The sequence below is a fragment of the Homalodisca vitripennis genome, unplaced genomic scaffold (assembly GCF_021130785.1).
Source record: "Homalodisca vitripennis isolate AUS2020 unplaced genomic scaffold, UT_GWSS_2.1 ScUCBcl_7200;HRSCAF=14778, whole genome shotgun sequence".
Classification (NCBI taxonomy): Eukaryota; Metazoa; Arthropoda; class Insecta; order Hemiptera; family Cicadellidae; genus Homalodisca; species Homalodisca vitripennis.
In genome coordinates this window covers 5,123-31,612 of record NW_025783336.1, presented here as the reverse complement: position 1 = coordinate 31,612, position 26,490 = coordinate 5,123, and the positions used below count along the sequence as shown (strand labels likewise).

The 26,490-nt window shown below is 31.0% G+C and overlaps 1 protein-coding gene across 1 annotated transcript; it reads right to left on the bottom strand.

The window, feature by feature from the left end:
- Window positions 1–22,931: 22,931 nt before the first annotated feature.
- Window positions 22,932–24,213, bottom strand: LOC124374084. The gene is made up of 3 exons (XM_046832381.1): window positions 24,168–24,213; window positions 23,632–23,790; window positions 22,932–23,362 (listed from the first exon to the last, which is right to left on the bottom strand). The coding sequence occupies exons 1-3, from the start codon at window positions 24,211–24,213 to the stop codon at window positions 22,932–22,934; spliced, it is 636 nt and encodes a 211-aa protein (XP_046688337.1).
- Between the last annotated feature and the right edge of the window lie 2,277 nt (window positions 24,214–26,490).

Below are 26,490 nucleotides of genomic sequence, written 5' to 3'. Positions count from 1 at the left end.
ACTAGGTCAGATGGTAGATAGTGAAAATTGCTATAACACATATTATGTGTTTCAATAAATTAACTATTATTTAAACTAGAGCATATTTTAACGAATTAGATCAAATAAAAATTAGTTTAAAAAACTATTTAAATATTACGTATTAATTATTTATAATACACAATTTTAAAAAAGTCTTTGAAATACAGTATAAATTATATTAAGCAAAGTTACATAGTATAAATTAACATAAATATGAAAATTTATAAATTACAGTTGCGTTTGACGGCAATGCGAAAAAATAAACATTTAAGTTCCAGGTCACAGGTTAGCGGCCGAAATGGTGAAACTTTTCACCTTTATTGCGACGTTTGGATTTGCGGGCCATTAGACCACCATTACCGGTGTAGACGTGGGCAAATACGTGTTGTGATCGATGTCGCTAACGACCTGTTTGTCGTTACCTGACAGTGGAATTGGTCACGTGACACCACTATACCTTAGAATATACATTACTTACAACTAAACTGAGACATTGTTGTCCACCTATATAGTGAAGTTTAAATGGAGAAATGTTAGTAGAAAGTCATATCAATTACCATTCAACTTCAGTTTGTGTTGTGAAATTACTGACACATTTTTGTGTCAGTAATTTTTTGAGCTTTAGCGAAGCATATCACTCAAGGGGAAAATGTAAATTTTGTATGTTCGCGTAATACCAAAAAACCTGTAGATTTGTAATTTTTATAAAGCCAAATTTCCATAAAGGCGCAAATAAAATTAAGCTCAGTGATGTTGCATTAGTTCAATCAGATTTGGTTGAGTGTTAGTGAACATTTTTGCTATAGCCAGTAACATTACATGCTAACATGTGACATAGTAACACTCGTAACGGAAATATCAGGACGAAATGATCTATTACTTTTAAATTCTGCATGGAACTTCATCGAAGCTTTTTATGAATTCATGGTCTGCCCACCCTTCTCTTGTATAAAAATAAGAAGCGAGTAAAATATTTTATTTCTATAAAAAAATAAGTTTACTACATTTTTGGGATATTTTGTTATTTTAATATACTATTGAAATTAATATGGTTTCCAGTCCACGAAGAATTGTGAATAAATAGCTACGTATTACATATTACATGTAGAGTCATGTTTATTTTTGTGGTATACAATTAAAGGATGTGAAATTTTGATTATTAATGTAAGTTTAAGCAGACAAAAATACAAGAAATCAAATATTTGCTAAAATGTTAATTTGGTATAAAATTAACTTTAACGGTTAGAATTTTTAATATCAATGTATTAAAATGGTGGATCATAAAACAGTATTGAAAAATCAAGAGGATCTTTACTTGATCGTAGGTTTATGATTTCCCGTTCTCTTCATTTCAATAGTTGATTAATAAACAATGTCATATCTTCAACTTATTTTCTCACCATACAAAATTACGTACTTTCAGACATTAATAGCAAAAATACATTCATCCATAGGCGTAAAAATGAAGATTTATATTCCTACAAGCAAGTTGTGCTATTGTTGAGCGAACACAAATATTTTTCCTCTATAGACAAAGAACTTTTCTCGCAGAGGCTTTCACTTGATTGACAAGTCGATAAGATAAGAGCATTCCTTACGATATCTAACGAAAGCTCCTTACAACAGTTACTTTTGAAGGCATTTAAGTTATATCAATTCTGCTTACTCGTAAAAAGAAATACTCTTGATACTGAAAAATTTGCATTTATGAACTAAATTAGTATTTAACTAGTTTTCTAAGTAAGGAGTAACTAAACGATTATTATAAAACTGGGCTCAACTGTTTATGTTTATGACTGGGCTTATGTTTATGAAGAACTGTTTATGAACTATGAGACAAGGGAAGTAGCGAAAAAAAAACTATAACTAGTACACAAAATCCTTTATTCGATCAATGAGTTGTACATATAAAATGTCAATACTCAATCTCATAAACAAACAAAAATTTTTAAAAATGTTACTAATCGCTACTCTAGAGTACAGTTAGACCGATTCGGCAGATTATTTTTGTAAAATATAATCTCTTATAGCAGGAGGTTTTTAATAAGAGTAAGTTTGGAAAAGTAACTTGGAAAGTTTTTAAATTCAAAAACATCTGTAATACTTATGTTTTATAATATAAATATGACTCTAAACAGCTATTGATAGTTTCTATTGAAGTTCTTCAAAATAGCGAAACATTTATTACATTCCAAATTTAGAACAGTGGTTAATCAGTAGTAATGCAGATTGTGAGAAGAAAGTTAATATCTAAATTTTAATCCAGAGTGCGCTAATTACCAAATTAAAAGATCAATGCATTACATGAACGTTTTAAACACTGTTACAAATCGACCGTAACGAACAAAGCTCTGAATGTTTTCTCACCTAGTACTCGAATTGGTGGACTTATGACATTATGATATGGCATTTCTACTGAGGCTGTAGAAAAAATAGGAAAATGAACACAACATTTATCATGGATCCGTTCTTTCCCATACTGCAGTTTCCAAAACCTCAAGGCTTCTATTACAAACAATTTTAAATTGTATATGAACTTAATAAGCATTTCTCCCTTATGTCGGAAGTACGTAACATTTCCCATAGACCGTTAACTAAACAATAGTACTGGAAATATCATGGACCAAAATTTGACGTTTTAAATGAATGAGGATTCCGAGAGTTACGATCATGTATATTTTTTATCGGGGCAATAAAGCAAATTCAAATGTAGCTACTTAAGTAAATTTACAGGACCGGAGTATACACCTCTTGACCGAAGAAGGCTTCTCAATTATGTATAAAAACTCGACTCTTGAACAATAAATATTTGAGACCGGAAGTATATGTCAATGGTTAGATGTAAACGCTTTTTGACTGAATTAGCGTCTCCGAGATATATGTATTTATTTGTATACTATACTTCGGTGCAACAAGGGAAGCTCAATTTTAGCATTGGAGTGAAATAGAATCAGGAATGCGCTCAATAGTGACTTAAAAATATAATGATCTTAATAATAAATATTGAAATGATATGCACCTGATGTATATATACTTAAATTTAATAAGACTCCTTTATATCTTGTCATCAGTTATTTTACTAAGGCTATAAGGACTTTTTTATAGCTAATAGTTTAATATATACAGCCAGATATAATATATAATACCAATAAAATATGTAAGGGAATAAATGTAAGTACGTTTTTTTATTAGTAAAAATTTCTTTCTTAGAATTACTTGCTGAGCGAAATCGAAAGCCTGTCACCAAAAGGGTTGGAAAACCTTCATTTCTGTCAGTTTACCGCACTGTCTCTGTCAACGAACTGCCATATTTAAACTTGAAATTTTGCATTACGCTTAATTTATTTTTAGGTAACATCGAGATCAATTACAGTGTTTATTTAAGCGAATTGTTTAAATTGGGCTTATGGGTATTGTGTAACCCAAGGTGGTGACGATAATAACGCAAAATAAATAAGATTGTAAAAAGAGTACAATCATGTAACATTTAGGATTAGATAAGGTAACGTATGTATCCACAAGATATCTCTAAAAAATGTCTGTTTTTGCACGAGGAGATTTCTACAAAGAGAAGAATATGTTTGCCTGGATGACTGTAGCACAATTTCTCATAAGTCTAACTGAGGGGATATAAAACGTATTGTCTTATCTGAATTTTTGTCTTCCTACAGGATATCATAAAATGGTCCAGTCAATTGTTTACGACTTCAGGGAAGTCAACACACATTTGTCACTAATAATTCGAATTGATTTACACTTACATGTTTCCATCAGCTTAGCCCAAAAAATAGATACAAGTGATGACTAGTTATTCCACATATCAAAATTTCATGTTAGATTTTAATTTCGTAGATGAAACCACTATTTTCAAGGACTAATCAATACCACAAGATACACCTAAATTTGAAAGTAGATAGAAGAAATCTAAATTTTCAAATTGTATTGTGATACTTATCATTGGCGATTTTGTGCCAGTTGGGACACTATTTTATACACATTCTGAAAATTATAATTTAATCAGGAAGACTACGGTATACGTATTCACAGTGTGGGAATTCGTTAGCCAAATTAGCTTTCTATTCGATAGCCTTCAGCTGTCAATAAAAAATATTAAATTCAACTAACAATGTACGACGCGCCCCATGATCCATGATTCTATCGAGTGTCATTGCACCCAATAATTAAGTAAAATTTGAATTTAACTTTCCACTTGTTAGCTACCATAAACACATAAAGAAGTAGTTATTAAAATTTAAGATTCCTGACTATCTACCTCACTAGTCCTCTGATTAGTATTGTCTATATTGTATCATTTGATAGTAAACCCTAATTTTCATAGTATTAAACCCAAATTATCACAAAATAATCGTTTAATATATTAAAATGGTACGTTTGGAGGTTGTTATTTTTTAATTGGGTATAAATCCAGTAATTTGTTTTAACTTAATCACTGATTTGTACCCTATTAGGTTGAAACTATTATAATCAGGTGAATCAATATGGCTAAGAATGTTTTTTATATTTCAATTAGTTCTACCAACAAATAATTTTTGTAAATTACATATTTGTTATGTCTGTCAGGAAACGAATCTCTGCTAAAACACACCCCTCTGTTTAACATGTGCGGCATGCCTCGAATTTTCAAAGTTCCCTAACTTGTTCAGCATGTAGAATTGTTGAAATTCGTTTTGGGAAAATGTTAAACAGTATTTTTTGTATTATTCATGGGATGTAATCTAAATGTGTTAAATATTTATAGCTACTGTAAAAATTGTGCCACTAAATCTCTTTGCAGGCATTATTCATGGTAGGTACATAGTAAAACAATCAGTTTTATCAACACAATTCATAATTGGTTAAACTGTGGGTGGAGTATTTTTTTAAATAAGTATTATTTAACCTACGTATTTTGTTTTTACTAGATTTCTTATTCTTAAAAAAATACAGAAATCTTCCTGATAACTTTAAACCATAAAATATGAGCAATTTAGGTTTGTTGAGACCTTAAATATACGCTTCTATTTGAAAATTTAAATAAAATTTTAAGTTTAGGATATGTAATTTTAATTGTTTTCATTTTTGGATGAGTAAATACCGGTCATAAAGGCTATGACTTTTACTTTTATTTCCATCATTTTTATATCGTTTATTCTATCAGGTTATTCATTTATAATAAAAACTATGACGGTACTGTCCATTAAAAAAATAGATTAGAAAACATAATAACTGAGTATAATTAACCAAATGTGGTTAGAATACTAATAAATTGTCTCTTTAAATTAGAGAACATTAAATTTATACATTTTTGTTATTACGTGTGTAATAAAATCCATCTTAAAACCTAGAAAATAGAAGTTAACATACAAATTAACATAAATAACTTTTGACTGTAGCCAATGAAAGTAATTTTCCAAACCCCATACATATATTATAAGATCGAAGTTTTCAGTACAGGAAAAACAAGGATAAAATTTATTTTTTATATAATTGATTATGATTCACAGAAGCTGTTACGCAATCAGTTTATTTGAATGTGTTTGATACAGTTGTGGTAACGAATATTTTTGTGTTATTGGTCACTATTTAATATTGAACATTCAGAATAATGTTTTGTAAACAACTGTAAAAATTTATGACACAAAGTTCAAAAGTTTACATATATGTTTACAGGTAATCGGTCAAAATGGTCAATAAACCGTTCTCTCTTATTGCGGATGTGTTCTCACGGCCACCTATTTATTCAGTAGCCGTGAAACTGCCGGTTTAGGTATCGTTTGTAGCAAATGTGTGTTATTTTTGAAGTTGCTATCGATCCGTTTGTCGAGGCTTGGTTTAGGAATATTCACGTAAAAGGAGAGACTGCCTAGACATTAGTATAGGATATAGACCATCTCAGTGATGAGCTCGTAATTTTGATGGGACGCGCTAGTACTTGCATTAAGAAGCTATATAAATTATTACCTATCGATATACATATAGTAGTGCATTTCACTATAAACCACACTATCAGTGTAGCAGTAAAAGAGACTAAATTATAAAGTGCTTAACTTCAGAATACAGTATATAATAAAACAGCATTACGTATTACAAATTTCACTTATTCTATAAACAGTAGACTCGCAAACAACAAAAGCCAAGACTGTACATTTACAGGTAAGTAATTTTTTATGAACGTTTTAATCAAACTATGAGTTAAATTAAATATTTATTATAATGTTATTAAATTAAATTCTATGATTGTTGACATATTTAAGTTTATTTGTTATGTATTAATTATTATTGTTATGTTAATTATATTGTTAATTTGGCTTGTTTATTTATTAATGCTTATTTATTGAAGGGTTGCAATAAAATATTAAATATTTATTTTTGAATGTATAAAATTCAGTTCTATGACAGTTGAGTTATAAATAAGTTTATTTGTTATGTATTAATATTGTTATTGCTATGTTAGTTAAATTGTTAATTTATTGTTATTCCTTCTTGTAAGTTATTATATATGTATAGTTTGTTGTTATCAAATTATATTGCTTATAAAATACAGGGAGATGGTGGTACAACAAAGACTGCATATTATATAGCCATATAGAATAAAGTGTATAATAAATTAAATACGCACGTGCGAGTACTCATGGGGAATGATAAAATGTTAAATTTTTTTAATAAAGTTTTTTTGAATTTGAATTTGAGTTAAACCTCTGAGAAAATAATTAGCCAGAACATGAATTTATCTAATACAAACAAAGCAGAAATGTTACATTAAATTCATATGAAACATGTCGTAAAATAATTAGTAACTGAAAATTACATCGTTATTTACATTTTGAGTAAATAAAATACTTATCACATGCACATTTTAAATTAAATTTTGGAATATAGATTACTTGTGTAACAGACTAAAATTAATGTCCTACTTTTACAATATCACTCTTGAGGAAAAATAGATCTTTGAGAAAGCCTCTGTTAAATCTCTATATTCGAATTTGAGACAAGCCTAGATTGGCGTATTTTACATGAAAATATTCATAGCTTTGTTCGTTAAAATTCGTTTTACAACAGTGTTTTAAATTTAGTTATGATTAGATGTTTTTAATTCATCACTGCCGCTATCCGAAGTAAAAGCTATATATTAACTTTGGCTTTGCTATCTGCATTACACTACTGATCAAACACTGTATACCTAATATTTTAAGCCGATGTTTCTCAGATAACTTTTGACTATGGAAAATAAATATTACAAGTTTTTTTCAACACAAAATATTGTTAGTAAATTTTTTCCAGTCTTTCACTTCATTTCCCGGATGTCAACGAATAATTTAAAACAAATTATTGTTTGAATTGGTCCAACTGTTCTTAAGTTTAGCGCTTTAGCAACACATTTTAAGATTCATTTTTATTTACAAGTTAAGTCTTAAAATAACACAACTTAAAATAAAAATTTTTTATTCGCATTTGGGACCTCCTCTAACTGGGCCCAGAGTGTTTCAATGGGTTTACAATTTGGTCCTGGAAACTACCTATCTCATAACTAGCTTTAAATTGAACTGGTACAATTTTCGAAAATGGAGGTAAACTTGATTTCTTATAAAGCACTCGGTATATTATTTAGTATTTTGTTATTTTCCATGCAAAAAGTAAACCTTAGGCTGTATTCTTGAAACTGTTCTACGTTTTCTTTAATAATGGAGATATGAGAGCTCAAAGTATTGAGATACTTGATATTTTCAATTGAAAATGTAAGATCTTGAATATAGGAATATTTTCTTGTTCTTCTAATTTTATAAAATGCTGGTATTTTTAAAGTTTCACATGCCAAATTGCATTAGAAACAAGGACATGTTCCCCACTTAATGTTTGCTGTTAGCTTAATAGTATCGAATATCACTATGGTGGCACATATCAAGACATCCTTTATAACTGTATCAAATTCCTTTGACATGAACTAAGATTGTAAAAAAGGCAATTTTTTAAAAATATACTTAAAATTAAACTATTCGTTTTAGTTTATATTTACATTAATTTAATTTTAGATAATAATAATTATTATATTCCCCGTAAATTCACTCGGAGGACGGATTTAATAAAATGCGTTTTATCTTGCGAATTATAATTTTACATAAATGTAATAATCACTAAGCATTGTGATGTTTTAAATTTAAATATTTCTAAACTCCAACTACCTCGATGGTTACATTATTTTCGAATGATTTCATTGGTTCACCTCCGACAAGTTTATAATCCATACTCAGGTCATTTGCTCTCAATGTCTGTCCACGTAATGTTTCTTATTGTAAAAGTAAATGATCAAGCTTACGTTATCGACGAGTTTCATTTTTTGAAAGCCTTGTGTTGACCCGCTTCATGCGATTAAATTATGTTCCCCAGAAACAAATCAATATTAAAACTTACATGATTAAATTCAATTAATTGCAACAAAGTATTATTTAAGTATGGGAAATTACGGAAACATTCATAATATGATAGCTATACAATATTAAAAGTCAAGAGGCATAAAATTGTGACCTCTTTGGAAAATATTATTTCGGAAACCATCCTCGATGAGGCATTAAACCTTTAGCAAAAAAATTAGTATTTAGTTATATATATATGTGTCAAAGAAAAATGATTTCTAAAGCATTGTTATTTTACAAATTTAGTGGTATGTAATGTCGTTTAATGGACATTTTTCATGTTATTTGTGTTTTTTTGTGTGTTTTTTATAGACATTATTATCAGAGCCTAATAACTAAAAATGTAGTTTTTCGTTTATGTGGGACTAATTAACCTTTGATTACAGTGAAAGTTAAAATTCTTCACATGTAAATAAATAAATGCAATTGTTTAATAAAGCAATGAATTAAATATAAATTTATAAAAGAAACAGAAATAAGTTAAGGACATCTATTATTTTTAAGTTACAGAGAACATTCGTGCATGAATATTCGAATATTCTAACAAACTCTTGATCAACAGAATATCGGCCAGGTTCTTTCCAGTAATGGAAATCCGATAAAGGAGACAAATGTTGGCGTGACACATTTGACTCTACCTTGAATGGCTTATCGGAAAAAATCACTTGTGAACGAATTTGAGAATTTTGAGATTGTTTCAGGCAATGAACTTGATATCAGACGTTACTTTTAGGCTATTTAAGTTTTAATTCGTGTTAAGGCTATAAAGTATTCTTATCCATTTATAGCTATGTTTTAATTTCATAGTTATTGAATAAAGAATAAGATAATTGCAATAAACTTTCATAAAATAATCGTTGAAATTTCCCCTCAATAAAGAGGGTATCCCTATACAGAGCAATAGTATTAATATTTTACATTTTTAAAGGTCTAGAACTTTCTAACGTATGTAAACTGAAATTTATGCTTCAAAATAAATCCACTAGAATAATTACACAAATGCAACTTAGAGAATTGCGCTGGCCAGCATTCAGAAATCCGGAACTAATACAATTACCCTGCCTCTGTTTTTTTGGGGACGTATCTTTTTTTATATGACAAAGTGCACAACTATAAGGCACGGATAGCTAATGAACTTTAACACATGAGCGTTTGCCTTCTCAAGCATTATTCCAATTTTTCAACAACCAAGCAATTCGATAAAAAATGCTGTGATGGCCAAGGCATTTAAAAACTCGTCTGAAAATCCCATTGACTTCTAAGTTTGGGAGACCACGTGAATGAGGTATAAATTAATGAAAATTGGGTTGAATTTATAAAAATTTTTTTATGAATAAGATTCAAATGTAGTGAACGAATGCATCATTTTATCGCATCGTACACTTCAACAGTTGCGATGACATGTAAATGTTTATACATAATAAAACTTCTAATTATTACGGTTTCCTCCCATAATACTTCTGACTTACTTAAAATCCCAATTCGGTGTTGCCTCACACTTACGCATAATTGTCTCTATCAACTCCTTCGATATCATAACGTGATCCTCCCCCCGGATACAGTCACAAAACTTATTAGTATGAGTTATTAGTATACATTCAATATTTTCCACGAAGTATTATTATATTTATCTCCAATAGGTGAAGGAAATTCAAATTTATCCTTCTTTATAACAAACCTCGTCTGAGCGAGTAAGACGTGTATCTCGTTTGGTACCAAGTAAAATGTTGCTAAGTATTTCCATTCATAATTTCTTTGGTACAGCTACTGAGTCTCGCCTTATGTATCAACATTAATAATCAAATTTGTTTTTATACTTTAATAATCAATTATATACGTTTCGCCATGATTATAATTCTATTTTTACAACCTTGTTTTGTAATATTGTCTCATACAAAATGCTGCAAATTTTGATTACACCTTATGTATAAAAAAATAATATTTTTGTATTTTTAACAAGAATTCCTTTCAGATTGGAGTAAACACATATGAATATTATAACAGGTGCTGTCAAGAGTGATTGATGATATGTTTAACGTAACGTATTATAGGATCCACGTGATTGACTTGTTGATGTTCCCCAGACAGTTCCTATAATAGAGAGAATATTACTCGTAAATTTAAATGAAAATGTGACTAATGCTATATAAAGAAATTATATAACTGAAGATTAAACTATAACTACATTAGTTAAATATAATTTTTATATTTGCATTTTTACGAACCCGAAGAAATCCTAAATAACTGGTATTCGTGATTTTAGACAGTGTTCAGTATCGTTATGAAGTGAGTAAGTGCACGGTGATATAAATTAACTTTTATTGTTAATTCCGAAATAATGGTGATTGTATGTACTGTATATCGTTATCGAATAAAATATTCTTGACCATTCCCAGGATTTTAGTTATAGTTTCCTATAACTCTTTACCATAGTACATATATTTCTTATATTAAAAATCAATTTTGGGTAATTATTTATTTTACTATCCACAATCATATTAAAAAAAGATCCTCTTAAGTTATGTAAAAGTAATAATACTTGATATAAGAACTTAATTTGTGAATAGCTGGGAGGAGGATAATTGTTCCATATTCTACTTAACAAGCGTAATTTAATTGATTAAGGTAAATCTTGTCCATGTGTATTTTAAATGTTTAATTCGCAAAAATCACTGTTACATTATCGATGATGCGAAGGAAATGCCGATAACTCCATTGTGTCCACAATACAAATGGTGTAGCCAGTATAAAGCTTACGCCCGTGTATTTATAACAGAATTTTACAGCTTTCGAGTTATACTTGTAATGAATAGTAATTATAACCTTACGTTAGGCGTAACAGGAAATATGTTTACGCCTGTGTGACACCTCGGTGTTAACGCCCCAAAATTTTAACAAATAAATTAGTTTAACCTAATACTACGAAAATGTCTTATTGTTACTTTAGTGATTATTTTAACCACCTTTATACTGGTAAGACCTCCACAATATGTAACAACGCTGCCGTACACATCAAATTGCCATCCGGATTAATATAGGAAAATATAGGCGTTAAGGCCACTTCAGAAGAAAGGGACAGGAGTTCTGCCACAGCCTGTATATGCATTAAATTGAAGCCCGCGGTGATGCGACAACACCGGTGTTGTCGCAGCCACGTGTGCGGAATGCGCTGAAATCAGCAATAGTTGTGTTGTACGCAGGCCTTGAGCAGTCTAAAAGCACCATGTACTTTGTTAATTACTAAATGAATCGCCTAGGCGGCAGCACCTCTCATAGTACCATACTAAGACGAAACGCGCTCTGATTGGTCTGGAGCCTTGGCAGCGGGAGGATCGGGCGATGTTGAGGGCATGCTCGGGGAGTCGGCTAACTTGTGCGGAACGCGACAGACGTTAACTTAGGCCCTCTCCCCCCCTCTCTCTCACTATCCATATTTTAACTTTTCAGAAGCCAAATTCTAAATTCTTAATTATGTATTAATCAAACATAATTATTTTATTAATCTAATCCAAAGAGTGTGCTAATTTTAATAAATCATATATTAGTTCGACTCCGTTGTTTTATTTTGAAAAGTTTATACAACCTTCCTCGCCACGAACCCAAGAGAAGATCTTTCGCCTCCCACTGGGCAAACGAAGGCAACTTACCACACCTGTGTATTGATAACATCATTGCAAAGCCTTCGAGCTTTTTGAGTCAGTTTATTCCCAGAATTTTCTTGAAGTAAAGAAAACCCTTAATCAATTTGTAGGTATAAACCTTGTGCTACGTTTTTATTCCGGTTCGGAAGGAAAAGTGTATACAGTTGTAAGACAATTTATTGCATAGCAATATTATAAGGTAGTATACATATATAGCGGCAACCAATAGAAAAAACATTTCACAAAATGAACTTTCTAAACTATGAAATGAATATATAATTACTATTATACCAATCACAAAATCACCATAATATTAAGTTAATATGAATATGAACATTTTTGTCATAAGAAGTTGGCAGAAATACTTGTTGTAATAGTCAATAAAGGTTTTTTAGATTAGCAATGGACTTTGGCATCTGCCTTTGCTTCATTTAAAGAGCTATGCAAAAAGAAGTAATTATCTTTATCATTTCTTTTACTACGGTATTTACATGTTTCTACTGAACATATATGTAAATGTTGGTGATATGTATGTGAGTGTGTGTGTTTTTGGGGAGTAGAAACAATACAAACGAAAGCCTCACTTTGTTGTGACGTTTATTCCTCATAAACTTGGCTTGTAATATAAGTAACAACACCAGTTCCATATCTCCCGCACACAGAACAGAGGGTGTCTTTTATTGGCGGATAATTTACGTTACAATATGATGCATCGTTGAAGAGATTTTTCAGTTAATTTAAAGCTTTAGAAATAAATAAATTAAAATGTATACTGTCAGTACGACAATCTAAAGTTATTTTGTTACTACTTCAAGAGACAATTAGTAAATTAAATTATATACAAATATGAATTAAGCTAACAGTAATTTATTTTAATAGTCCTAACAAATACTTCACTAGAGAACTTTGAGTGTATAGAAGGCAGTACTAGACCATTAAATACAGAAATAGTAAATTTTGATCAGCAGAAAGGGGGGGGGTTATGTTGTCCGTAGTACATAATAATCGAATTGCACGTACTAGTTACTGTAAATTTATTTTCCCTTTTTAGAATTTTAAAAAAAACACAGCTAATTTTGAAACTTACACAATATGAACGATAAACTATGGCATAATTATTTTACTATATAAATGTTACTCTTGATGATCTGTGACTCATCACATAACATCATTTTAAGTTGACCTATAGTATTTTTACAATACTGTCAGTAGGCTATATATAAAACTAAAACTATTTCTACTGGTGGAGGAGCACCCATCCCCAGGTCTAATTACTAAGACGGCCGTAAACCCTTTACTAGCTTTCCTCCATATAAATCTAACCAGGCTTTATGAGCTTATTAAAAACAATTTTCGTAATAATTTCCATATAATGCCAAAATGTTTAAGGATACAAACTGGTGCCCAGATTATTGACAATACTCAAACTTCTCCTCACGATATCTGCATAACAAGCACTTGACACACTTCTAGCTTTCCTCTCTTTGGTAGGAGTATGAGAGGCAGAATTAACTCCGTCTAACGGTACTGGAGTATTATAGACTGTTGCAGGCTCCCATTGGTTCAATTTCGACTGACTCGACTGACTCTTAGGTGTGTTGTGCCAAATAAAAGCTCGCCATAGTATAAACTAATTTCTAAAAAAAAAATAGAGATTTGCAAACAAACAACACAACTAGTAAATTGTTTGCGTTTACATAACAGTTTTTATAAACCTATCACCGATAAAAGCTAGATAACTTCTCCCATTTTATGACAATGTCCTGATAGAATGAAGACCTCCTAAACCCGGAAGGATAATTTTCTGTAGCAAAGATTCGTACCTTTATTAGAAAGGTATTTGTGACAATATAGTGCAGAATATGTCCGAACTAACGTCTATACCGATGAAAGCTATAGACATTCGGTATCTCCATAAAACCGTGTTATGTTATGATTGTTGAATATTTCAACAATCAGATTTACGTCGACTGTGTAATCCATAAGATAATTTTAGGAAGATTCTATTTAATTATTTTCATTCTTTGGTATCGATCTGAATTACAATTCAAGCTATTCTGAGAACTTTATGATAGTTAAATTGAACTTGTATGGTTAAAATCTCTTTATATCAGCGCGCACAAAATTGTTTCAATGGCTTTTGCGGTGGTGATATACCGCTACTGACATGCAACGGGTAGCATTTGCAAACATTAGTTTGATAATGCAATGGTTAGCTGTAACAATTACTAATGACGTTGATTTATTTCAATAAATGTTACGAATCAACAAGTTTCCATTCACGTAGAATTGGCAACAGTGTGTGTGAGGGGTTGTAGCGAGGAAATCAAGGCACCACCCAACATGGGACTGTTTTTGTGTGGACTGCTATAGTTCTGGTACCAAGTACAGAAGACACTCGACTGCGATGACAGCAGGAAGGGTTACGATGTTGGCAGCCCTACGAATACATTTATTCTTATGATTTATCTGCACCTAACCAAGCTATTTATGCGGCTAATAAAATTTCTTTTCATTTAAAACAAAATATCTCTATCTTGATAACTCTTTCACTCACATACTTTCTCTCGTTATATTTTCGATTAATAGATATAAAATATATATATTATAATAATACGTCTCAAGTATCTGAACTATAAGTATCTGAAGGTATAATTGACACCATAAGTTTTATTCTTTTTTATATAATAAAACGCTGAATGTTGAAACAACCATTTTACTATAATGGAGAATTAGGTTTAAGTGTTCATTTTCACTTTAAAATGTTTTTAAAGTAATTTTAAATTATATTTATTGATGGATTCCTTGCATTAAGGCAATACGTAGTTTTAAACTTGTTCCTACTAAGTGACACCAAATTAATGAAATGTTTTATAACTTTTGTTTCCCCTATGATACCGAGGTCACTGCAATGACTATTTTATAGCAGTCGTCTTTACTCTTTTGAATTGCGTTAACTTTGTCTAGACAAATAATTATTGAAATTAACAAGAGCTAGAATCTCTGTCTTCTCTTTCTCTCCAGTTTGAAGTTAGTGGTGGACGTTTGGTAGAAGGAAACATGGATACTCTGCTTCCCTTCTCCTTCTAATTGTAATATTGATATTTTAGCTAAATTGAATATTGTGACTGATATTACGGTTTTTACGAAAAAACGCGAAAACTACCATAAAATCAATGAACGTGTACCTCCTACTCCATCAGTACATAAAAAAATATTTATATTGGATATTTCAAGTATGTTTTTCTCTAACGTGCATTCAATGAAATAAATTATTTCGTAATTTGGCTGTCTTCTAACTGCGTACTAAGTTTTTATTCATTTATTATTTATCTGTATTATTATTGAACAGTTTTATACTAAATTATATAAAAAGCTATAAAGTATAAAACACTAATAATTTATTATATTTTCAAACTATTAGAAAACAATGTTTTAATTATTATGTAGTTAAAATAATAGCATACTATATATATTCAAATCATTCCAGTTTGCTTTATACAGAGTGAGTTTTATGTCCTGGCACACCTGGATATAATTTAAACGGGCCAAGATATGTGAAACCTTGACCCTACCTATTATAACATTTTTTTTTTTAATTTTTCAAGTTGTTGAAAAATTTTACCCCCTTTTCTAAAGAGGGGTGAAGGGGAGCAACTAAAACTTTTCAAATACAAACCCCTATCATGTGACTCCTCATTTTAAAGGGAATAAAAAATTAATCCAATAATGCAAACTAGAGGTCTCTACGTTTATTTTAACAGATTTTATGACAAATTTACAATTGAGTAAAGGGGGGCAACTAAACATTTTCAAATACAAACCCCTATCATGTCTGAAGTTTTTACACACGTCTAGCACACTGTCAAACAGCCAAAGGTGAACAGTTTGAACACCTGCTACATTAAAACAGGTAACTGTTTTTAGAATTTGTGTTGGTGTTGACTCATGTTACGATAAACAGAACGAGACAGTTACTGATTTTATTATTGTAAATTTGTCATAAATTTTTTAAAATAAACGTAGAGACCTCTAGTTTGCATTATTGGATTTTTTTTTTATTCCCTTTAAAATGAGGAGTCACATGATAGGGGTTTGTATTTGAAAAGTTTTAGTTGCTCCCCTTTTTCCCCCCTTTAGAAAAGGGGGGGAAATTATGTGTTCAACAACTTGAAAAATTAAAAAAAAAAAATGTTATAATAGGTAGGGTCAAGGTTTCACATAGATATCTTGGCCCGTTTAAATTATATCCAGGTGTGCCAGGACATAACACTCACTCTGTATATACGACATGTGCAAAATCTTATTTTAAATGAATTAACAAATATTATATGTCATTTCGATAAATAATTAGAGTAATCTAACTAATTAATACATTTTACAGACAAATTACTATTTACATATAACGAACACCATTATCATTTTTATACTACTTTTAAGGAATGCAATATATTTTAAATAAACTAACATGTAAATTACAAATGTTGTAAAATAGACACATTTTTATGTTAATATTGAGGTTTTATTGTATGATAAAGCAACAATATATTGATTTGTACTTAAATTAATTTTATATTATTCCAAAAATGAAGATTCGTTTAGAAAAAAATAGTAAATTAACTAGTATAACCCAATATATACTTACACATATTATTAACTACCCTGTTAAATTTATTTTTAGAAGTTATAAACATGTTAAGGTTATATGTCTGATTTTAGCTTAAATTATTAACGATAAAATGAAAGTTTGTACTAAACAGTAAATAATTAAATTTATTGCATCCTACCTTGAAATTAAAACAGTAAATGTGGAGGTTATGGATATATTGAATTATATTAGATTCAAAACATCTGCTTTTAATATTCCAATTAAACTTGAAAGTCTAGCTTAATGGATTATGTATGTGACAGTCTGGTCAGCAGTTTTAAACAGCAAAATGAATTATTTAATAGTCAGTACACAATCGTGGTTGCAATACTCCTGGAAAGTTATAATCGTTAAGTTTTATAACTGGAAGATAACTGTATAGAGAAATAGCAGAATTCAATTTTCCCGAGTACGTAATTGCGGAGGGCTCAGTAAGTGATAGAACGAGTTTCATTCACTCGTACAGTTTCTACTTGTAAAGAAAATACTTTACTAGGAACTATTATCAATATTACTAACAATAATAAGATTGCTTTAAAGCAGTATGTTATAATATTATATTTTTATGCACTTATACATATTTATAACAATAAAATTATAGAAATACATTTGTACAAAATATTAAATATTGTTGCATTACCCTGATATTATTCCTTAGACTATAACAGCTTTTGTAGTTGAAATTAAAAATATCAAAGGGTTTCATGCTATTTTTAATTTTATAAAGAATGTCAAAAATTTAAAAAAATAAAAATATACAATTAAACACGGCAATTTATTCAGTAACCATTATTTAACGTAAACTGACTTAATATGTATGCAGTATAGGGTCTTCACTGGCGTATATCATTCTTCAGTACCCCAGCTCATATTTTATTCATGTTTCATCGTATCATTTTTTACATTTTCCTTCACTTAAGTGGTTATTGCAGTTTTCTGCACTTGGTTGTTTTATAAAATAAATATTAAAGAGGTTTGTGTATTGCAGGCTAAGAGATAAATAAGCTTGAATTGTGATGGTTACTTTACAATTGGTGTATTCTCAGACGGTTTTGGCTGTCTTCTCTGAGACTACAGACTTCTGTACTATTCGACTCTCATTCGTCATCCACTGTACAATGTCCTGTTTATACGAATAATAAATTATTACCACACCGGTGGCACGAATGCTATTCATACGTTTTAGTTACCCGCTGGACATCCACCGCCCAAACTTTACCTGTGTTCTACTCACTATCGTAGGCTCCATTAACAATTATCCCACTGGTAGTGATAATACTCACATGTGTGTGGCTGGCCGTCGTTATGTGTGTTTGTCGTTTGTTCCAATTTAGTTTGTGTTTGTTGTTTTTCAATATTTAAATCATTGACAATCCCATGTAGAGTACTTTTACTTTATTACAACCTGATGGTGGAACTTTCGTTCCGAAACATGCAGTGGAACCCAAAAAATATGGAACTGTTTTCACAAGGTACAATACCAGATATATGTTAGTTGTACAGTTTCAAGGGTATAGATCATGAACTTTTATAAATTAAAAAGTTGTTCAAGAACTTGAATTCTATAAAGAACATTAAATAGCATTTAGATTGATCGAAATAATTTGAATAATTTTTAAAAGGTAGACTAAATATATTTTAATTCAAATATTATTAATTTTTATTTTATTGTTTATAACCAAGTATAAATTACAGTTTCACCCTTTCTACCACTTGAAGTAAAAGATAAAAGAAAGTGGTCCAGAAATACTTAGTTTGTTGGATTAAAATGGCATGCATACAATTATCATACAATAATACTATACGCAAAGCACTAATCAGTTTCACACTGCACAAGTGGTATTGACTTTAATATAGCTAATGTTAAATTACCTCGATAAATTCTTATTTACGAACGTTTACATCAGTATTAAAATCTCCGGAAAAGGCAATGATACCGTTCTATTTCCAATATTCTAAGGAAAAACGTATAAACGACATGTATATACAAGTTTTAGGGTGTCTTACAGTTTATATTTTTAAAATTGTGCAGAAACGCTCGATATACATAATAATATAATTGGAAGGTATAAATCCACCTACAATACTCCTGCCATATCTTTGATATTCCTACTTGTTATTTAGTGTTATTTGACAAACATAACTTCAGAGTAAATCGTTAAATAGCACAGATTACAAGGACTGCGCAGAACGTCAATCCTTGTGAACGCTCGAAAATGCTTTGCTAAATCGACTTATAACAGGCCAATTCGATTCACGATGTTAGCTTGTTTCTTCCTCCGCTATTTAATCTATGACACATTCTACTTAGTAAAGAGTTATGAATTAGAAACTATTTTTTATTGTACAAGTCAAATATGAAATTGTATCCGGAATTGTATTTGGAAAGGTAATTTTAAACTAAAATCTCTTCCTAAGTCTACTTAAAAAAGTAATAACTACTTATAGGAACTCTGGATGGTGCCAAATAAATAAAAATAGCTACATAAATAACAATATTAATAAATAAAATAGTACTTTGTCTATTACTGAATTTGTCTATTACTAAATACTCAGTTTATACTTTACATAATTTTTAACTAAAGTTTTTGTTTAAATTTGCAAGCATATTATATAGTAAAGACTATACGATAAAAAGACTACTGTACGTATTAGATAGTGTACTTAAAATGAATATTTAGATGGCATTAGGTCTAAATATTTATCTGTTATTGTCTTTTGTTTTTTGTAGTATTTAAATGCTCAAAGATTTTGCGAAACTAAGATTGGAGAATTTTCTTCTATGTGCTGTTGGTATTAGTTACAGTGATAGTAATAATGTTTAACTTTCAAACACAGATGGCGTTTCTTTGTGGTATAAACATTTTATACTTCATCATATTTTGCTCTAAAGGATAAAAATATCGACACCGTATGCTTTAAAGAGATCAAGGTACATTCACTTCGTTCTATCAAAAAATCCCATGATCATAAACCATGATATTTTGCCAGAACAGGATAAAAATGTGAATCGACGAAACTGATAGAGAGTCAGGAGAAGAGATAGTCAGGCCATATAAGCGCAGATATTCGTATAACCGCCTGTGACGTACTCTCTATGCTCTATGCAGTTAAAACTCGCTAAGTCACTAATGGGTTCAACTCCGGAAGCGGGGTGACAAATATGTAGATTATAAAATAAAAAGAAACCCCTAATACATAGTGAACTCAATTTACCACATATACTGTATGCTGTAGTTATGTAGGGAAGGTTGATAAATTATGAATGATAATTTGAGCTGCATGAGGAAGGCGAACTCGAGCTAAACTTAATATTCACATTGAATCAACCCTTCCCAACATAGCTATTTTATATGTATAAAACTTGGTTGCTCCACCAGGCTTAGAGAACGTTTATAAATGATCATAGTCCACTCATTTGTGTAGCTAATGAGACAACGAGAAAAGCACACCTCTTTACCTAGATACTATAGTAACATGAGCTAAACTCAATATTCACACTGTACTGTCTCGTGCATTGCAAGCACAATCGGTATTATCAGCAAAAATTAGATTATCACAACTAACATTACAAGTCCTTAAGAATTAATATTAATAGCAACGTATGCACAACAAGGTTTGGTACGAAACATATTCTTCTTAAAGTACCGATAAAAAATATTACTATTTCTGAAACTGAAAATAAAATTAATTGATTTCAACAATATATAACTGTTGTTTATATCTACATTGAAAATAAATTTAATTGTGTACATAAAATGTAGTCTACTGGTTTATTTGTGTTTAAACAAATTACGATTAAGTAAACCGTAGTGCAAGTCATTCAGAGTATAAGAGGACATTCAACTGAAAGTACAGCAGAACAAGGCTGCAGTGTTGGCAATAATCCTATTAATTTTACAGTCAGGATTTATCCCTCACCCTATCCTTTTATGAACTATTTCTTCAACCAAGAGAAACCTTAACATGTACTGTACCCAAAGCAGACTCATATAAAATATATTATGGGTTGCGTGATAGCTTGCAAGAACTACGTTTTAAGAACATTTGTTTATTTTATATTTTAGAAATGCTTTTATTTCTTATACTCCAGTGTTAATGTTTTAAATTTTTTTTATTATCTGTTTAGAATATATTCTTCCGCTTATTTAATAATGAAACAAATAAAGTCATAGGGAAAATTTATACTGCTCTAACTATTGAATTAAGAAGAAACCAGTTACAATTTCTTAAAACGTTTAGTTTATATTTCTGTAACAAACTAAGAGGTAAAATGTTCGTAATCCTGCTATGCTATTAATTTTATCCTACGTACACATTATTTGACCATTGCATACGTTATCACTAATTAATAATAATATTAATGAAGAACAGGTTTTTCTAAAACTTGTGTCATTTCTGAATGTTAATAGAGTTTGTGCAACAACCCCTAAGGCAAAGGTTTTAGAGACGTGAATCCTAGTAGACATTGTAGATTAATGCACACTTAAGCATCTTTTGAGCTAATTCTACCATTTCACTTTCTTTACGTTAAATGTCACGATCCTAGTAAATTACAGGTCCTTCAAATTCAGCATTTCACTATTACCCTCCTCATTCTAAATATAAAAAAATTTTGGAAATTTTTATTTTGTTGTTATTTTTAGATTTTATATGTTTAAACCAAAGACCATTAAAATAAAAATATTTTTTTTTTATATGTTTACATACAGAATGGCTGATGTCGACTATAGTAGACATTTGGAATATAGGCATTACATTTTGACCCATCGTATCGAGTAGTATTCTTTTATAATTGTACAAAAGGAAGAATAATCAGCATAGAAAGATAAAGTAAAAAGTGTTTTAATTGTACAGTATACTTGTTTGTAAATTACAATGGTGTTATAATCATCTTATGAAATGCGGAATTTTCAAAGCTCGTGGGTACGCTTTGAAGCAATTTCGGTTTTCCTGTAGACACAAGTAGACCTTGCATGATGCGCACTGAACTCTCGCACCATTTGAGTTACATCCTGGGAATCTACAAGCGGTTCTTCTTAGCAGGGGTAGGAATTTCCGGTAAGTGGAGAACATTTTTGGTTCGCAGTGCATCTGGTGGATGTGCAAACTCTTGGTTGCTTCCTTGGAGGGGGTATAGAGCAGGACATAGTCAGGGTCACTGTCACATCAGTTCCCTCACCAACATGTCCGTGAATCAGGAACTCAGCGTACTCTCTTTTGAAGCCCATTAAATCTAGCATATCCTTTTTGGTGTACCCAGGGCACGCTGATCCCGGCGGTACTCAATCACCCCGCAGCGATTTGCAAAATCAAAGAAAATGCATGATTAGTCTTACCGTCCACTTGCTAGTCCTAGCTGAAATGCGGTAATAGCTTATTAAGCGGTCCAAAAAGTCCACACCTCCCATTTGTGAGTTGTACTGTCGTACAACTAAAGGTCTGTTCACCTCAACGAAAACTCTTCTTTTTCTACACCATCTTCTGCATGTTTCAATGGGTTCAGCGCCCTCTTTACTTGATTATGAGCAGTACTGGCTTGTTGTCAAACCATTTCACCACACTTATCTGCCCATCTGACCTTACACTCTGGTCCACAGACCCTCTGCCCTCTCTCTTCATTATTTTATCCTCTTTCAATTTGGAATTAGGGGGATTCTCTGTTTTTGGAGTGCACCGGTTTCCTGTTGCCTCTCGTTCTGAGTGGAGCAAGTCTAGTAGTTCCTCGGATGTAAAGTACCTATCCATGTAAACTGAAACCCCCCAGCGGGAAAGTTCTCAGCAGCTTCATGACTGCCCTTACCACCAATGTTAAGTCTGGAACAGGATGGATCTTCTACAATCGGGTCACCCTTGCCATTGTAAAAAAAGAAATCTAGAGGTAAATCCATCTGGAGCAGCTGCAACAAAAATTTTAATCCCACAAGGATTTGGCTTGGATTTTATCACTTGTCTTGCAGGACATCGACCCCAAAAAGGTACCATTTGTTCCATCTACTGCTAAGTTTTGACTTCTATTATTTAAAAGACACCCAGTTCGGACAGATTTTACTATAGGATTAACTTTCCAAAACTTTGTAGCTTTTTTTCATCCTGAGGCACTTCATTGTTGTAAACAACCTTTCAAATTGTTTCTGATGGCAAAAAAAAGGTCCCGTGGTAAAATTGATGCTATCGAGGGGTACCTTGGTCTTAACATCATAGTACATCCTAGTTCGTGGGAGACCCATAATCGACATTTTTGATCGCTGCACCAAAAAACCTTTTGGTTTGTTTAGGACCGGAAATTAATGGACGACCTTTGTTTTCGATGTAAGTGCGATTTGTTTGGTTAGTAACCACATTGAAAATATCGTCAGGATTGTACTTGCTGACGTAATATTGAGGAGGTATATTGAGTGCGTTTTGATTTATTTCTTCGTAAGCAGGAGCAGGAGGTAGTGGATCAAAACTAACCTGTTTTTTCCAAAAAGTTCTTGTTTGACTTGGTAAGTTTTCATCATTTTGCTCCGGAGTAGTTACTTGAGTGTGAGTGCCAAGCTGGTTTACTGAAGTCACACTGGATCGTCTGGAACCTCTTGGTTGAACCATGCGTGTGGAAGGTTCGATTGCAGGATTTGCCACCACCTGAGTTACACCACCTGTCAACACACAATACAAATCAATGTCTGTTACTAACATAAATATAAGCATAGTATTCAATAATAAATTTTGCATAGCCTATTTGTAAATACATCCAAATATTATTGAATTTACTAAAGTTTGGAAAACCCAGGTTAAATAAATTTATTCAAATTTTAGGAGTACCAACCATAAAATATGTAACCTAAAAACGTTTTGTCACCCTGGTTTGAGAAATATGGTTGTTTTTTAATATTATTTTAACGTAAAGCCCAAAGTAAAATCATACCTTCCGAATCACTGTCGTCTTCAGATGTCTCCTCCTGCGCTTGCTGGATAGGTTCTTCCGGTTCAAAATCTGGATCAGCATCTTCATCATCACTGATCTCTAGATCACTAACGTCTCCATTTAATTCGTTGTCCACAAAATCTTCAAAACGACTAGAATCTAAAAAAAAAAACCAAAGAATTATTGTCAGCAAAAATCACAATTCTAGTGTTTAAATAGCACAAAAAAATGAAAAAATAAATAATAAGTTTAAAAATAACATACAATGTTAATTTATCTCAAATATAACATCTATTTTGTTGTTAGAAATGAGAAAGCAGGAACAGTAAACATAGGTTGTTTAGTTTGTTTGCTGATTGCCCCTGTTCCAAATGTCGACTCTGGTAGACATACAAGTTTCGAACGTTACCAAGGCAACCAAAATCCATAAACTAATCAAAAAATTATATCAATGTCTTCCTTAGACCTTAAACAATACATGTAGCCTAGATTTATTCTAAGAATTTAACATTTAGTATTAAAAAACAAGCACTTACATGGACGTAGTCGCTCTGAACGCTCATATCGCGGCCGGTCGGACATTTTCCAAACGATGTGATGATGACCAAACTCAACAAAACAACTGTCAAGAGTATCCAGGGAGTGCTGCTACCTCTAGGCAGTTAGAATGAAACTACTCGCAAAGCTTGCCAACCTATTTTTAACTCGTAGAGAAAATTCCCTACGACACAATGTTTTATGTCGACTGTGGTCGACGAATGGAACGAGGAGGTTACAACATATAAACCTGGTAACATGGCTAGAATTATTACATCATAAATGGTACAATAAAGTATTACTACACATTCCTTGACATATTTGCGTATCGAGTTTGTAGTTCAATCAGCATCATGGTTGCATAATATTAAGTGTAATTATCTAGATAATTATACTTGGGGAGAATGAAATGCAAAGAGCAATTCTAAATGAGAACATTATTAATTGATGCAGCATGTCATTTAATACAATGCATAATGCAACAGTTCAATGGAACATAACAGTTTATTAACATAATATATTTCTTCAAATCATTCAACAAAACAACTTAATTGTGTCAGCTGACTATATAATATACAGTAGTTATCCTGCAGCTGTTGAATATGAGCATGAAGAGACACATGTCATCACACTTTCCTATCTGGCGTCAAAGAATTAATATACATATTACAAAATTATCAATTAGTAATTTAAAAAGTAACACTATTTATTGACCAGTTTGGTTCATATAATACACTGTGTGGACCTTGGTATAACTTGCTGCGGAAAGTGAAAACACTTTTCCCATGTGTGTTCGTAAAAAGTGGGCAGGGAAGGGAAACTTGTTTGTTTTGCAAGCATTTACGGGAATACATATTTTCTGTAAGGGATATAGAAATGCATATTGTCGTTCTTTTAAAGAGAAAAAAGTCTATAATTGGTAACTTGGAGTTCCCAAATATTCAAAAAAATATTGCACCAATAAAAAAACAAAATATAAAACCTTCATGAAAAGGATGTTTGATTATTTTTATTATTTTCATGATATTACCTTGCAATACTCGGCTGCAGATTGTAAACGTTAATTAAATTAACTAAATAGTTAAGAAATTCTAGTGCCCTCATTCATACTTCTTTACCACATTGGGGAAAAAGCAAAAAAAAAAACCAAAACACGATGGACTTTATTACTTTTTAAAGGCTTACTTTTACTGACAAGGACCATAAGTAACAACTTCATTGGTTATTTTTCAAATTTGTATAGTAGGCTATTACAAAGGAAAATGAAATATACACCCACATGCCAAGGCTTTGTGATTCTGCAGCTAAAGACTCCATTAAAGTACCAATTTGAAAATGTTTGTTATATATAAAAGAAAATTGTATGGTAATGTGTTTTTATTTGTTTTGTTTAGAAACTATTAGGGAATCAAAATAATAAAAATGTTTTTATTTGGTTTTGGTATGACCTGCTTTTACTTAAATACTTGTTTACTTGCACTATTATTACTTCTTGGAAGTACATGATCTATAAAAACATAATACCTGACGCTTATCTAAATCCTTCAACCGGATATGAAGTAAGTTGCATACTGGCAAGTTCGTTTTAACATATTTGTAAGGTTTTTCTGAACTGCTTTAAAAATTTAAACATCTTTTATATGTTTATTTTATTTGGTGAAGCACCTATAATTTGTTTATTTAACTGGAAAAACTATTAGAAGTAATACAAAAATAACTCGCAAAAACTAGTGGCTTCTGATTAGTTTTAGTCAAAAACTACAAATATTGGTTGTGTACCCACAGTGGTTTATAAAAATTAAAAATAGGCAAACTATAAATGTGTTTAATCACATTCCCGAAATGAATTTAAGAAACATTGATATTATAATACATACTTACATATGTGGTATTTATGGCAGTAGTGTTCCTCCTGGGTGTAAACCAAAAATAGATATCAGACAAGGTACATTTTGCCAAGCTCCATAACCACCATTTTGTAAAGTAAAAGTTATGGAAGGTTTTTTTTCTATTCTTTATTACTTACACAGAACTTAGATTGGTCGGTGTCTGAAAAGCTTTTGTTTATGTTCATTGTATTTTAAATAACTCTTAATCATATTAAAATTAAAAAAAATCTGTATTTATTACCTAGTTGTTATAAAGAGGCAATGGCGTGTACTGAAACCAATATATTTTATATAAAAGTAATGATAACAGAGGCAACAGTTAAATACACAGGTAATCGTTTAGATCGATATACAGGTAATACATACTTTTCTTATTTACTAATAACACCGTTATGAATTATTATATATTTTCAAACAAGCAGTACAAAAAGAG

What these genes read in the sequence shown, in the direction of transcription:
- LOC124374084 (XM_046832381.1), bottom strand. Translation starts at nt 24,213, where the DNA reads ATGTCCGACCGGCCGCGATATGAGCGTTCAGAGCGACTACGTCCAT. An exon ending in TTCAGAGCGACTACGTCCAT is followed by an intron (nt 23,791 to 24,167) that starts GTAAGTGCTTGT and finishes TTTTTTTTTTAG; the next exon opens with ATTCTAGTCGTTTTGAAGAT. An exon ending in AGACGACAGTGATTCGGAAG is followed by an intron (nt 23,363 to 23,631) that starts GTATGATTTTAC and finishes GTGTGTTGACAG; the next exon opens with GTGGTGTAACTCAGGTGGTG.